The 13,465-nt window shown below is 37.1% G+C and overlaps 1 protein-coding gene across 5 annotated transcripts in view; it reads left to right on the top strand.

Moving 5' to 3' along the window:
* Nucleotides 1-12,893, top strand: part of ODF2L (outer dense fiber of sperm tails 2 like) — a 67,705-nt gene extending 54,812 nt beyond the window's left edge. For 4 of the 5 annotated variants that reach the window (XM_023549412.2, XM_010591140.3, XM_010591139.3 and 1 more), the window contains 2 exons: nt 1,839-1,964; nt 4,350-12,893. In XM_023549412.2, the coding sequence (XP_023405180.2) occupies nt 1,839-1,964; nt 4,350-4,478 (255 nt within the window). In that variant the 3' untranslated portion in view covers nt 4,479-12,893. The remainder of the gene's footprint in view (nt 1-1,838; nt 1,965-4,349) is intronic. The other variant, XM_010591141.3, reaches the window with a different exon arrangement.
* The last annotated feature ends 572 nt before the right edge of the window (nt 12,894-13,465 follow it).

Here is a 13,465-nt window from a genome sequence, read left to right as displayed (position 1 = left end):
GCTGTGTCAGACATTCTGTTAGTGCTTGAGATGTGAAGATGAATAAGACTTGGCCTCAGCTCTCAGGATACTCACAGATCTAGTAGGGAGATAACAAGTGAACAAAAACATGTAGGTGCTATAATAGGGGGAGGGTAAAAGATACACTGAGGGAGTGGTTATTTCAATCTGGGGGTAAGGAGAAATGGTTCAAGAAGAACTCAAAGAAGAGATAAATTTATGAGATGATTTGAAAATCTAACTCTGAAAGGATAAGCTTTGGAGTACAAGAGGAACTGGACTTGAATTCTGTTCTAACACATTGTACCCTGACCCAGGGCAAGTTATTTCTTCTCTAAGCCTTGGTTTCTTAATAGATAAAATGGGGATGATACATTTCCTCAGAGAATTGAATGATGCAAAAAAGGGCCATCCATTCCTTAATGACTCTCAAGTTATATTTCCAATCCAGACCTCTCTCTCCCCTGAATCCACTCATATATCCTCCTACTGACTTACACCTCTGCTCAACATAGGCGTCTCAAACTTGGCATCTCCAAAACCACATTCTGAATCCTTGCTTCTAAACTCTCTTCCACTTATTGTTTTCCCCAGGCCAGTTAATGGCAGTTCTACTAGAGTCAGATAAAATCTGATATCCTTGAAATATGGGTTTTATGTTACAATATCACAGATATATTTTTGGTTAAAATGGATTTTGGGTGACATAGAATCAAAGTTGAGTAGTAAAATGTACTGCCAATGGTAGAAATGTAATCCAGATGTCTCAACTCCATCAGCCCTTAGAAGGGAATAGGAAAGGACTATATCCATGTTTCAGCCTAAGTAGACTTTGGAAATGCCAGTTACCTTCAGATTCCTTCCCCCAAAGTGCTCAGAGTCTTCAGAGGTGTATCTGCCCTCCTTTTTCTCCTGCTGCAGTGTGATATGGGACTGTCTGTAGCTTCTGCTCATGTGAGGAGTGCCATCACTGCGCGGCCACCATTGTCCACACTGATGGAGCAATGCTAAGGGCACCAGTATTTGTCCTGAGGGTCCTGTCTCCCACAGCTTAGGTGCTCCCAGCATCCTTCACTCACAGTCGCTCTTGGAATTTATGGAGAAGAGATCTTTGTAACTTACTTTATAGTAACTTGGAAGTGAGTCGATAGGAGTGAAGTTAGAGAACAATCCTCACTAGCTCCTTGCTCCTGGGCTAGTCCATGCTTCCGATATCATTCCTGTGGATCTAACCTACAGTTCTTCCAAACAGGCTCCCACATATCTGAATCCACAATGAACATAGCTAAGCTGGACTTGCTTCTAAAGTAAGCTACCAGAGAAATATATAAATTCAGACCACTTTGGAAATGAATGAAGCACTAATCATTTTGAAAGAAATGATTCCTCCTTTTTTGTGTGTGTGAACTTTATGAATCAACACCCTCACCCCAAATTCTGTCCATCCAAACCTATAACCATCATTTAGTAAGAGCTTTTTATTCTTCACTACTGCTCTGGATACTATGCTGAACATAAATATTGTGAAAACATAGCAGTTGGTCTCAGTATGTTATAAAAATAAGCTGTTGGGGAAAACACCTACCTAAGTCACAGAATAGTGGAAATATATACACCTTTTCCATCGCAAGCTAGTTTTGCAGGTACTTACACTACAAAGATGAATTTAAATACTTACATGTGCCTCCTCAAGATAAAACATCTTTAAACATTATTGAATTATTTAACATCCAATTAATTTTTTTTGAAAGAAAGGTACAGTATAACTATGTCAAAGGCTTTAAATCATATTTTAAAGAAAGCAATTTAGTTATTTTATTCTTTTAATAAAATTACAGGTTTCTGAAGAAATAGAGAAAATGTCATCTAGAGAGAGGGCTTTACAAATTAAAATATTAGATCTGGAAACTGAGCTTAGAAAGAAAAATGAAGAACAAAATCAACTTGCTTGCAAATTTAGCAGCGTAAGTATTAGTATGGCTTAAAATATCATCATATAAAATATATTAGCATTTAACATCCTTGCCATATAATTTAGTGAAATAGTTACAGAAGTGAGGAGACTCAAGGATATTGCTTTAATGATAACATAAAAAATAACATAATATATACCATAAAAAATAAAAATGTCAAGATCATGCCAAAGAATTTATTATCCTGCCTCCCTGGTAACATCTATTACATTTCCTCGAAGTCTCATCAGGCCTTTTAGCTGCATATTACTTTTACATGACAGGTGCTTAATGAAAGTTACAGGTATAATCTACTTATTTTACTCCCTGGTCTGAATTTTCCATTTTTTTAGATAAATATAATTTAAACTGTTTTATTACTATAAGTTAGATTTTTATATCAGTCTTGAGTAATGACTTATATTTTAGCATGCTATAAGTTGGTTTTATAAGTTGGTTTTAAGTAAATACTCAGTATTATCATACCTGCACATGGGATGGATGATTTGGTCAACTCAGCCATGAAATGAGAATACCAAATAAGCTGTGCTTAATTAGTCTTCTAATGTTTTTTTTTTTTAACTAAATATTTATGAATATTCAATTGGTATAAGGTACTCTGAAAGCTAGCACTATCCATGATTATATTACTTAACAACTATCTGCTTGACAGTGATATACAGAACAATGACACTTTATTTTACCAGAAGCCAGAGACCCCATGAACAGTATTTTTCATTCTCAAATGTCTAAAAAGTTGAAAAACTGAAAGGTTCAAAAGTCAAATGATTTTTGGCATGCACCATTAGTTTAATTTTATTGCAATCAAAAGTTTCATAGTAATCTAATCAGAACAAAGCATTTATCACTTAATTGAGCACAAGCCTTCCCTTTATTTCTAAACATTTTTTTACTCACCAAGTTCCTGATATTGTAAAATATGTATGATGTTCTTTTTGTGATTGAAGCCTCTGAAAAAAAATAAGTATACCAAGATTAAGTGGATTTTGCTATTATGTTTTCAGTTCTTGGCTAAAGCTACTACATAAAGGGCTTTAAGATCTGATGTTTTATTAAACTTGGTGAGTTTTGCAATAGTAAAAATCTAGAACTGTAAGCATACATTTAGACTTATGACAGGGTTTCACATTGCTGAACAATGAGCTATGTGTTCTACCCCTCGCAGTCATCAGTTCTATGGGCAGCCCAGTATTTATTTTGTATACCTGCTTTAGCCCTGATTGAATTGTAAGCTCCTTTTTTTTTTTTTTTGAAAGCCTTTCTCATAGTTGATTGTATCCTGGTGTCTTCCACATGCCCTACTCACCATAGCAGGTCTTTGCAGATTTTCTGTCCAAGTCCTCCAAAGGAAAGTGGTGTGAATGAATAGACCCAAGGGTGATCTTAGCAGCAGCCATCCTGAAGCTTGATGTCTTTGAAGTCTTAATGTGTTATCCTAAAATCCATGCACATTTTGCATTCAACCTTACATTATAGGCATGTTTGTGTTAATATTTTTCTCTCCAAATTGTTGAGTAAAATCAGTGCTCCATAAAGATTCCCTGTGCTCATTCTGTGACTTTTTACAGCCCAGCTTAGCACTTTGCTTCACACCACCCCCCTTCCCCTGACAGGCATAGCTCAGTTTGAGAAGACATCAGGTATCACTGAACAATTGATATGAAGGAAATAAAAATCTCTCTTCTCAAGGTGCCTACATTTTAGTTGGAAGCTACATGGTATTTGCAGCCTGTCTTTATCTAAAGCATTTTCAGTGAACAGATCTACTAAGGAATTTATGTGCAACTGAATGTTTAAAAAATGTATTAGGTTTTTAACTTATTTTGAAATAAAGAACGCCTATAGGATCAATATGAGTCAGAATCAACTCGATGGCAACAGGTTTGGTTTTTTTGGTTATAATATTAATAGTTCTTTTTCCTTGTTAAAGGATTCTAAAAACAAAATGTTCACATTATTAAAACTAGAATTTAATATATTTTTAAGACAGTAAAAGTCATTCCCATGGTATAAAATTTGAATTTTTAGACAGAATAGCACAAAACTAGTATTAAAATGTCATGTTTAATTTAATGGAAATTAATTGTGACACTTTTAAATAAAATCCACTCAAGTTAATCATGTTAAATATGTAATAATTTAGGTCTGTGTGAATGTTTTTTACAACAAGCTATATTACAGTAGAGATCAACCGTGTATGTGCTTTAATCTGGGTTTTAAGGAAATGTTAGCTCTAAGATAATAACAAATATATCAGAAGTGTGGATTTTTTTTTTAAATTAAAAAGAACGTATTCAGTTAATGTACATATATGTTTTATGAATATTGCCCTTTGATATGAATGTCATTGTTGATCATATGTATTTTTTTATTTAGAAAGCACAACACCAGGAAGTATGTTTAAAAGAAATACAACATAGTCTTGAGAAGTCGGAGAATGAAAATGAGAGTATGAAGAATTACTTGCAGTTTCTTAAAACGTCGTATGTAACTATGTTTGGGTAAATTGTTATCGTCTAGAAGCAATAGGTTTTTTACTATGAGTTAAAACGTGATTAGGTAAAAAAATAAACTACCTGCTGTTACACTTGGTGATTTGTAGGTGATAATATTAGAGTTTTTATGTAAAGATTTTTGAAACATAATTTATTATTCAATTAAAACTTTAAAACAAGATAGAGATGTTAGAACTCCTTTCTGAAATAAAGAACGCCTATGACTTTTTTTTTATTTGTTAAATGATTCTAAAAAAAGTTTTACTCTTGTTTAATTTCTATTTAAATCATATCGAATTTTCAGAATGTATTTCACACATGTATGCCAAAGAAGCCAAAGTATTCTTTATGACAATCTGTGGCCACCATTCAAGTGAATTTGTAATTAGTCCGGGCCAATTATGGACCAAATTAAAAAAAAAAAAGAAATTGCCATCAAGTTGATTCTGACTCATAGTGGCCCTGTAAGACAGAGTAGAACTGCCCTATAGGGCTTTCTAGGCTGTAATCTTTACTGGAGCAGATCACTAGGTCTTTCTTCTGCAGAGCTGCTGGTGGGTTTGAGCTGCCGACCTTTGGATTAGCCGCTGAGCACTTAAGCATTGTGCTACCAGGTTTCCTTATGAGCCAAATACAGGATTTTAAATAATGTACATAATTGTTTTATACTGTGGTGCTATACATGTTAATACAATAAAGGGAAACATTTTGGATTTTAGTTTTTGGTAATGGTAAAATTACATACTTTCTAAAGATACCAAGTATCTCAGTATACTTATTATTTCACGTATATGCTAAGATGCCATTATGATTTCTCTTTATGTTTTAAATACAGGATTTTAAGTCATAGCTACTAAATACCAAGTGACAGTGGCAGATGAAGAACGTGTTGGCATATGTCGTTTCTTTATAAAGAATAGGCGTTCAGGCTCTCCAAACTCACAGTCTCTTTTGTTTTTTCTTTATTTTATGTTAGTGATTATCTGATATTATTAGTGTAGACAATCTAAAGCCTCTAAATTAACTAAAATATTAAAGGGAAACAATTTGCTCCGCGCTTTCCACAGCCATCTCACATAGCATGATCAGAATAAACACTCTTAATACCAAGAAGTTTCAGGATAAGTTAATATTAAGATGAAGTAAGAGAGATACTAAGAACTTGTTCTCTGTAACTCCCATCCTAGGTGCTAAGACAGAATACTCTAAAAAGTGGTCAAGTAATAGTGACTCCTCTTAGACCATGGCTTGAGAGCTGTTTGTTGGAAGGAATACTCAGGTCTCAAAAGATCATTCAAAGAGGCAGGCTGTGCACTACGCAGTCTCAGCCTATGAACAGAATTCAGTCTCCCCAGGATGTCCTCTTCCATAGGAAATGGGGGCCTGCTCCTCACTGGTCCACTTACTCCTAAGTCTGCCTTATCATCCTTCAGGGACTTACTTTCCCAGTCGCCCAACTGCTCGTAGTATTTTTCTTAAAATAGCAAAATACAGTAATGTCAGAAACTGGTCACATTTTTTGCCTAAAAATCACTACCAACATTAGTTTGCCTCCCCTCTTCCCCCTTATCCCTTTAATCATAGTGCCCACAGTACTAATAAATATGCTTGACCCTTGTGGTCCTTTCTTCATCTTCAAAAGCCAAGGCTGCCTTGAGAAATGCCCACACAAAAGGAAACTAAGGTTCTTGAGTGCTGCTCAGTGACTGTGAGCTCCTTAGACCAGGATTGTATCTTCTTCATGTTTGTATCTCAGCCCCTACACAGTACCTGATATCTATCTAGTAGGTACTCAGTTGACGTTGGTGGCTAGAAATAGGGATGGATATTGAAGTGTATTCAGAGAGGGAGGCGGAGCCAAGATGGCAGAATAGACAGACGCTTCCAGCGAGCCTTCTCTACAACAAAGACCTGAAAAAAACAAGTGAAACGAGTATATTTATGACAAGCTAGGAGCACTGAGCATCAAAGGCAAGCTTAGAAAATGAACAGAGTGGCAGGGGGAGGAAGAGACGTTTCAGAAGCAGAGAGGAGTTACTGGACCTGAATCGCGGGGAACCCTCAGGGACCATTCCCGGAGCGGCAGTAGGGGGCTGGTACTAGCATCTGGCCACAGGTTCTTCAGGAAGAAGCAGCAACCACACAGCCTACTCACACCTCCAGACCCAGAGAATGGCGCTCTCGGCAAAAGCTAAGTACTTGCATATATTTTACCGTGCCTCCCCCACCCCAGGCCGGCTGTGGCGGGTGAATTCCCTGCGCCTGAGACAGGCACTGTTGAGTGCCTAGAGCCATTCTCCTGGCCTTGGAGATGGAAAAAAATTGCAACTGTGGGAAAAGATAATTTGCCAGCTCCACTAACCAGGGGAGCTCAGGACAGAAGCGGCTCCTGTCCAGGCATAAACGGTCCATGGACTTTGAGCACCTTTCCCCTCTGCATTGACCTGTGTGGGCCTATTTCAGGAGAATAGGCCCTTGTTGTCAGACTCTAACAGTTTCAGCTGTGCAGTGGAGAGGTGGGTGTTTGATGTTTGACATTGCTTTGCCTATTAAATAGGGTCCTCACCTACCCACATCAGGGGCCTAAGGACTGGTAGCTCCACTCAGGTCACCCAGCCACCCATGACAGGGGTCCAAGGATAACTTGTACCTCCCAGTCCTTACAACCAAAAACCTTGGGTGCCCATGATCTGTCTGCAGAACCCACCCACCTGCATGCACTAGGGAACAGGGACGCGCTTTCCTCAGAGACACTTGGGGGTCGGTTTTCAACCTCCTGCCTTGTTCAGAGCGTGACCCCCTGCTTCAATCAGATACCGGTATATACACCAATCACCCCTGCCCCTCTAAGAATGTAGGACAGAGTCTCTACCACACACTTGATGATCACCTACCTGGACACCTGAGCTGAATTCATACAAGAAAAGTGAATGGACTCCTAGACTGATATATCTGATGACAGCTCTAGCCATCTGGGGACAGGACATAAGAGCTCCAAAGGTGAAAATAATCAAGCTAGCTCACTCTAGCAAACCATTTGGGCATATCAAAATAAAACAAAGCAAGAAGCGGCAACACAGTAAGCAAGCATAAACTAATACAATAACTTATAGATGGCTTGGAGACAACAGTCAATATCAAGTCACAGAAAGAACCAGACCATAATCACCTCAACAAGCTCTCAAAACAAAGAATTCAGGGATCTTCTAGATGAAAGTGCATTCCTGGGATTACCAGAGGCAGAATACAAAAGATTAATATACAGAACCCTTTAAGAAATCAGGAAGGAAGTGAGGCAATCCTGAACAAGCCAAGGAGCACACAGATAAAGCAATTGAAGAAATTAGAAAGATTATTCAAGAATGTAATGAAAAATTTAATAAGCTGGAAAAATACATAGACAAAAATCAGAAATTCAGAAGATTAACAATAAAATTATGGAAGTAGACAACTCAACAGAAAGAGGAGCAGAAGTGAGCAACTAGAAGCCAGAATTTCTGAACTTGAAATCAGTTGGCGCTAATATATTTGAAGAAAAATCAGATAAAAGAATTTAAAAAACATGAAGAAACTTAAGAATCATGTAGGACTCTATCAAGAGAAATAACCTACGAGTGATTGGAATACAAGAACAGGGAGGGATAACAGAAAATACAGACAGAATTGTTGAAGATTTGTTGGCAGAAAACTTCCCTGACATCATGAAAGATGAGAAGATACCTATCCAAGATGCTCATCGAATGCCACATAAGGTAGATCTTAAAAGAAAGTCACCAAGACGTATTGTAATCAAACTTGCCAAAACCAAAGATAAAGAGAGAATTTTAAGAGCAGCTAGGGATAAACGAAAAGTCACCTACAAAGGAGAGCCCATAAAAATAAGCTCGGACTACTCAGCAGAAACCATGCAGGTAAAAAGGCAATGGGATGACATATTTAAGAAATTGAAGGAAAAAAAGAGCCAGCAAGAATCATATATCCAGCAAAACTGTCTCTTGAATATGAAGGTGAAATTAGGACATTTCCAGATAAACAGAAGTTTAGGGAATTTGTAAATACCAAACCAAAACTACAAAAAATACTGAAGGGAGTTCTTTCGTTAGAAAATCAATAATATCAGGCATCAACTCAAGACTAGAACACTGGACAGAGCAATCAGAATTCAACCCAGACAAGGAAATCAAAAAAAAAAAAAAAACAAAGCAAGATTAAAGAAAAAAAAGGAAAAGCTCAAAACAGGGTAGCAGCAATGTTATATAAAAGAAGACAACATTAAAACAATAAAGAGGGACTAAGTTTTTTTTTAAGAAATGTAATCATAGATTGTGCATATGGAGAGGGAGATACGGCAATACAAGGAAATAAAAGTTAGGTTTAATTTAGAAAAATAGGGGTAAATAATAAGGTAACCACAAAGGAGACAAACTATCCTACTCATCAAAATAAAAGAAAAAAAAATAGAGACTGAGCAGAAACAAAATCAACGACAACGAATATGAGGAAAGGACAATATATAAAGATACTCAGCACATAAAATTAAGTGGGAGAAAGAAACTGTCAACAACACACAAAAAAAGACATCAAAATGACAGCACTAAATTCATAACTATCCATAATTACACCGAAAGTAAATGGACTAAATGCAGCAATAAAGAGACAGAGAGTGGCAGAATGGATTAAAAAACACGATCCGCCTATATGCTGCCTACAAGAGACACACCTTAGACTTAGAAGCACAAAGAAACTAAAAAAAGGATGGAAAAAAATATATCAAGCAAACAACAAAAAAGAGCAGGAGTGGCAATATTAATTTCTGACAAAATAGACTTTAAAGTTAAATCCATCAGAAAGGATAAGGAAGGATACTATATAATGATTAAAGGGACAATACACCAAGATGATATAGCCATATTAAATATTTATGCACCCAAAGACAGGGCTGCAAGATACATAAAACAAACTCTATCAGCATTGAAAAGTGAGATAGACAGCTCCACAATAATAGTAGGAGACTTCAACACACCACTTTCGGTGAAAGACAGGACATCCAGAAAGAAGCTCAATAAAGACACAGAAGATCTAAATGCCACAATCAACCAACTTGACCTCGTAGACATCTACAGAACACTCCACCCAACAGTAACCAAGTATACTTTCTTTTCTAGAGCACATGGAACATTCTCTAGAATAGACCACATATTAGGTCATAAAGCAAGCCTTAGCAGAATCCAAAACATTGAAATATTACAAAGCATATTCTCTGACCATAATACCATAAAAGTGGAAATCAATACCAGAAAAGGCAGGGAAAAGAAATCAAGCACTTGGAAACTGAACAATACCCCGCTCAAAAATGATGGAATTATACAAGACGTTAAGGCTGGAATAAAAAAATTCATAGATTCCAGTGAGAATGAAAACACTTCCTATCAGAATTTTTGGAACACAGCAAAAGCGGTGCTCAGAGGTCAATTTATATCAATAAATGCACACATCCAAAAAGAAGAAAGGGCCCAAATCAAACAATTATCCCTACAACTTGAACAAATAGAAAGAGAGCAACAAAAGAAACCTTCAGGCACCAGAAGAAAACAAATAATAAAAATTAGAGCAGAACTAAATGAAATAGAAAACAGAAAAACAGGAAGACCCAACTGAAATTAAAAGAATCATATCAGATTACTATGAAAAACTATACTCAGACAAATCTGAAAACCTAGAAGAAATGGATGAATTCCTAGAAACACACTACCTACCTAAACTAACAAACAGAGGTAGAACAACTAAATAGACCCATAACAAAAGAAGAGATTGAAAAGGTAATCAAGGAACTCCCAAAGGAAAAAAGGCCTGGCCCGGACAGCTTCACTGCAGATTTCTACCAAACTTTCAGAGAAGAGTTAACACCACTACTACTAAAGGTGTTTCAGAGCATAGAAAAGGACAGAATACTCCCAAACTCATTCTATGAAGCCAGCATATCCCTGATACCAAAACCAGGTAAAGACACCACAAAAAAAAAAGAAAATTACAGACCTTTATCCCTCATGAATGTAGCTGCAAAAATCCTCAACAAAATTCTAGCCAATAGAATTCAACAACATATCAAAAAAATAATTCACCATGACCACATGGGATTCATACCAGGTATGCAGGAATGGTTCAACATTAGAAAAACAATTAATATAATCCACCACATAAATAAAACAAAAGACAAGAATCACATGATTTTTATCAATTGATGCAGAAAAGGCATTTGAAAAAGTTCAACAGCCATTCATGATAAAAACTCTCAGCAAAATAGGAATAGAAGGAAAATTTGTCAACATAATAAAGGTCATTTATACATAGCCAACGGCCAACATCATCATAAATGGAGATAGCCTGAAAGCATTCCCCTTGAGATCGAGAACCAGACAAGGATGCCCTTTATCACTGCTCTTATTCAACATTTTGCTGGAGGTACTAGCCCGAACAGTTAGGCTAGATAAATAAAGGGCATCCAGATTGGCAAGAAAGAAGTAAAAGTATCTCTATTTGCAGATGACATGATCTTATACACAGAAAACCCTAAGGAATCCTCCAGAAAACTACTGAAACTAATAGCAGAGTTCGGCAGAGTATCAGTATACAAGGTAAACATACAAAAATCAGTTGCAGTCCTCTATAGCAACAAAAAGAGCAATGAAGAGGAAATTACCAAATCAATACCATTTACCGTAGCCCCCAAGAAGATAAGATACTTAGAAATAAATCTTACCAGAGATGTAAAAGACTTATACAAAGAAAACTACAATACACTACTGCAAGAAACCAAAAGAGACCTATGTAAGTGGAAAAACATACCTTGCTCATGTATAGGAAGACTTAACATTATAAAAATGTATTCTACCAAAGCGATTTGTACATTTAATGCAATTCTGATCCAAATTACAACAACATTTTTCAGTGAGATGGAGAAATAAATCACCAACTTCAATTGGAAGGGAAAGAGGCCCCGGATAAGTAAAGCATTACTGAAAAAGAAGAACAAAGTGGGAGGCCTTACTCTACATGATTTTAGAACCTATTATACCACCACAGTAGTCATAACAGCCTGGTACTGGTACAACAACAGATACATAGACCAATGGAACAGAATTGAGAATCCAGACATAAATCCATCCACATATGAGAAGTTGATATTTGACAAAGGCCCCAAAAACAGTTAAATGGGGAAAAGACAGTCTTTTTAACAAATGGTGCTGGATATCCATCTGCAAAAAAATGAAACAAGACCTGTACCTCACTCCATGCACAAAAACGAGCTCAAAATGGATCAAAGACCTGAATATAAAATCTAAAACGATAAAGATCATGGAAGAAAAAATAGGGACAACGTTAGGAGCCCTAATACATGGCATAAACAGTATACAAAACATTATAAATAATGTAGAAGAAAAACTAGATAACTGGGAGCTCCTAAAAGTCAAACACCTATGCCCATCCAAAGACTTCACTAAAAGAGTAAAAAAGATTACCTACAGACTGGGAAAAAGCTTTTAGCTATAGCATGTCCAATCAGTACCTAATCTCTCAAATCTACATGATACTGCAAAAACTCAACTGCAAAACGACAAATAACCCAATTAAAAAATGGACAAAAGATATGAATAGACACTTCACTAAAGAAGACATTCAGGTAGCTAACAGATACATGAGGAAATGCTCATGATCATTAGCCATTAGAGAAGTGCAAATCAAAACTACAATGAGATTCCATCTCCAACAAAACCAAAAAAACCAAACCCACTGCCGTCGAGTCGATTCCGACTCATAGCGACCCTGTAGGACAGAGTAGAACTGCCCCATAGAGTTTCCAAGGAGCGCCTAGCCGATTTGAACTGCCGACCTCTTGGTTAGCAGCCATAGCACTTAACCGCTACGCCACACTCCACAAGGCTGGCATTAATCCAAAAAACATAAAACAATAAATGCTGGAGAGGTTGTGGAGAGATTGGAACACTTACACACCGCTGGTGAGAACGTAAAATGGTACAACCACTTTGGAAATTGATTTGGCGCTTCCTTAAAAAGCTAGAAATAGAACTACCATATGATCCAACGATCCCACTCCTTGGAATATATCCTACAGAAATAAGAGCCTTTACGTGAACGGATATATGCACATCCATGTTCATTGCAGCACTGTTTACAATAGCAAAAAGATGGAAGCAACCAAGGTGCCCATCAACGGATGAATGAATAAATAAATTATGGTATATTCACACAATGGAATACTACCCATTGATAAAAAACAGTGATGAATCTGTGAAACATTTCATAACATGGAGGAATCTGGAAGGCATTATGCTGAGTGAAATTAGTTGCAAAAGGACAAATATTGTATAAGACCACTATTATAAGAGCTTTGGAAATAGTTTAAACAGAAGAAAATATTCTTTGATGGTTATGAGATGGGGGAGGGAGGGTGGGAGAGGGGTATTCACTAATTAGATAGTACATAAGAACTATTTAAATGACAGGAAAGATAACACACAATACAGGTGAGGTCAGCACAACTGGACTAAATGAAAAGCAAAGAAGTTTCCTGAATAAACTGAGTGCTTCAAAGTCCAGCGGAGCAGGGGGCAGGGGTTTGGGGACCATGGTTCCAGGGGACATCTAAGTCAATTGGCATTATAAAATCTATTAAGAAAACATTCTGCATCCCACCTTGGAGCAAGGTTTCTGGGTCTTAATCGTTAGGAAGCAGCCATCTAAGATTCATCAACTGGTCTCAACCCACCTGGATCAAAGGAGAATGAAGAACACCAAGGACAAAAGGTAATTACGAGTCCAAGTGACAGAAAGGGCCACATAAACGAGAGACTACATCAGCCTGAGACCAGAAGAGCTAGATGGTGCCCGACTACAGCCAATGACTGCCCTGACAGGGAGCGCAACAGAGAACCCCGGAGGGAGCAGGAGAGCAGTGGGATGCAGACCTCAGATTCT

Source organism: Loxodonta africana, chromosome 3 (assembly GCF_030014295.1).
Source record: "Loxodonta africana isolate mLoxAfr1 chromosome 3, mLoxAfr1.hap2, whole genome shotgun sequence".
In the NCBI taxonomy this organism is placed as follows: Eukaryota; Metazoa; Chordata; class Mammalia; order Proboscidea; family Elephantidae; genus Loxodonta; species Loxodonta africana.
The sequence above is the reverse complement of the archived record's forward strand: the minus strand, read 5'-3'. Positions and strand labels throughout refer to the sequence as shown.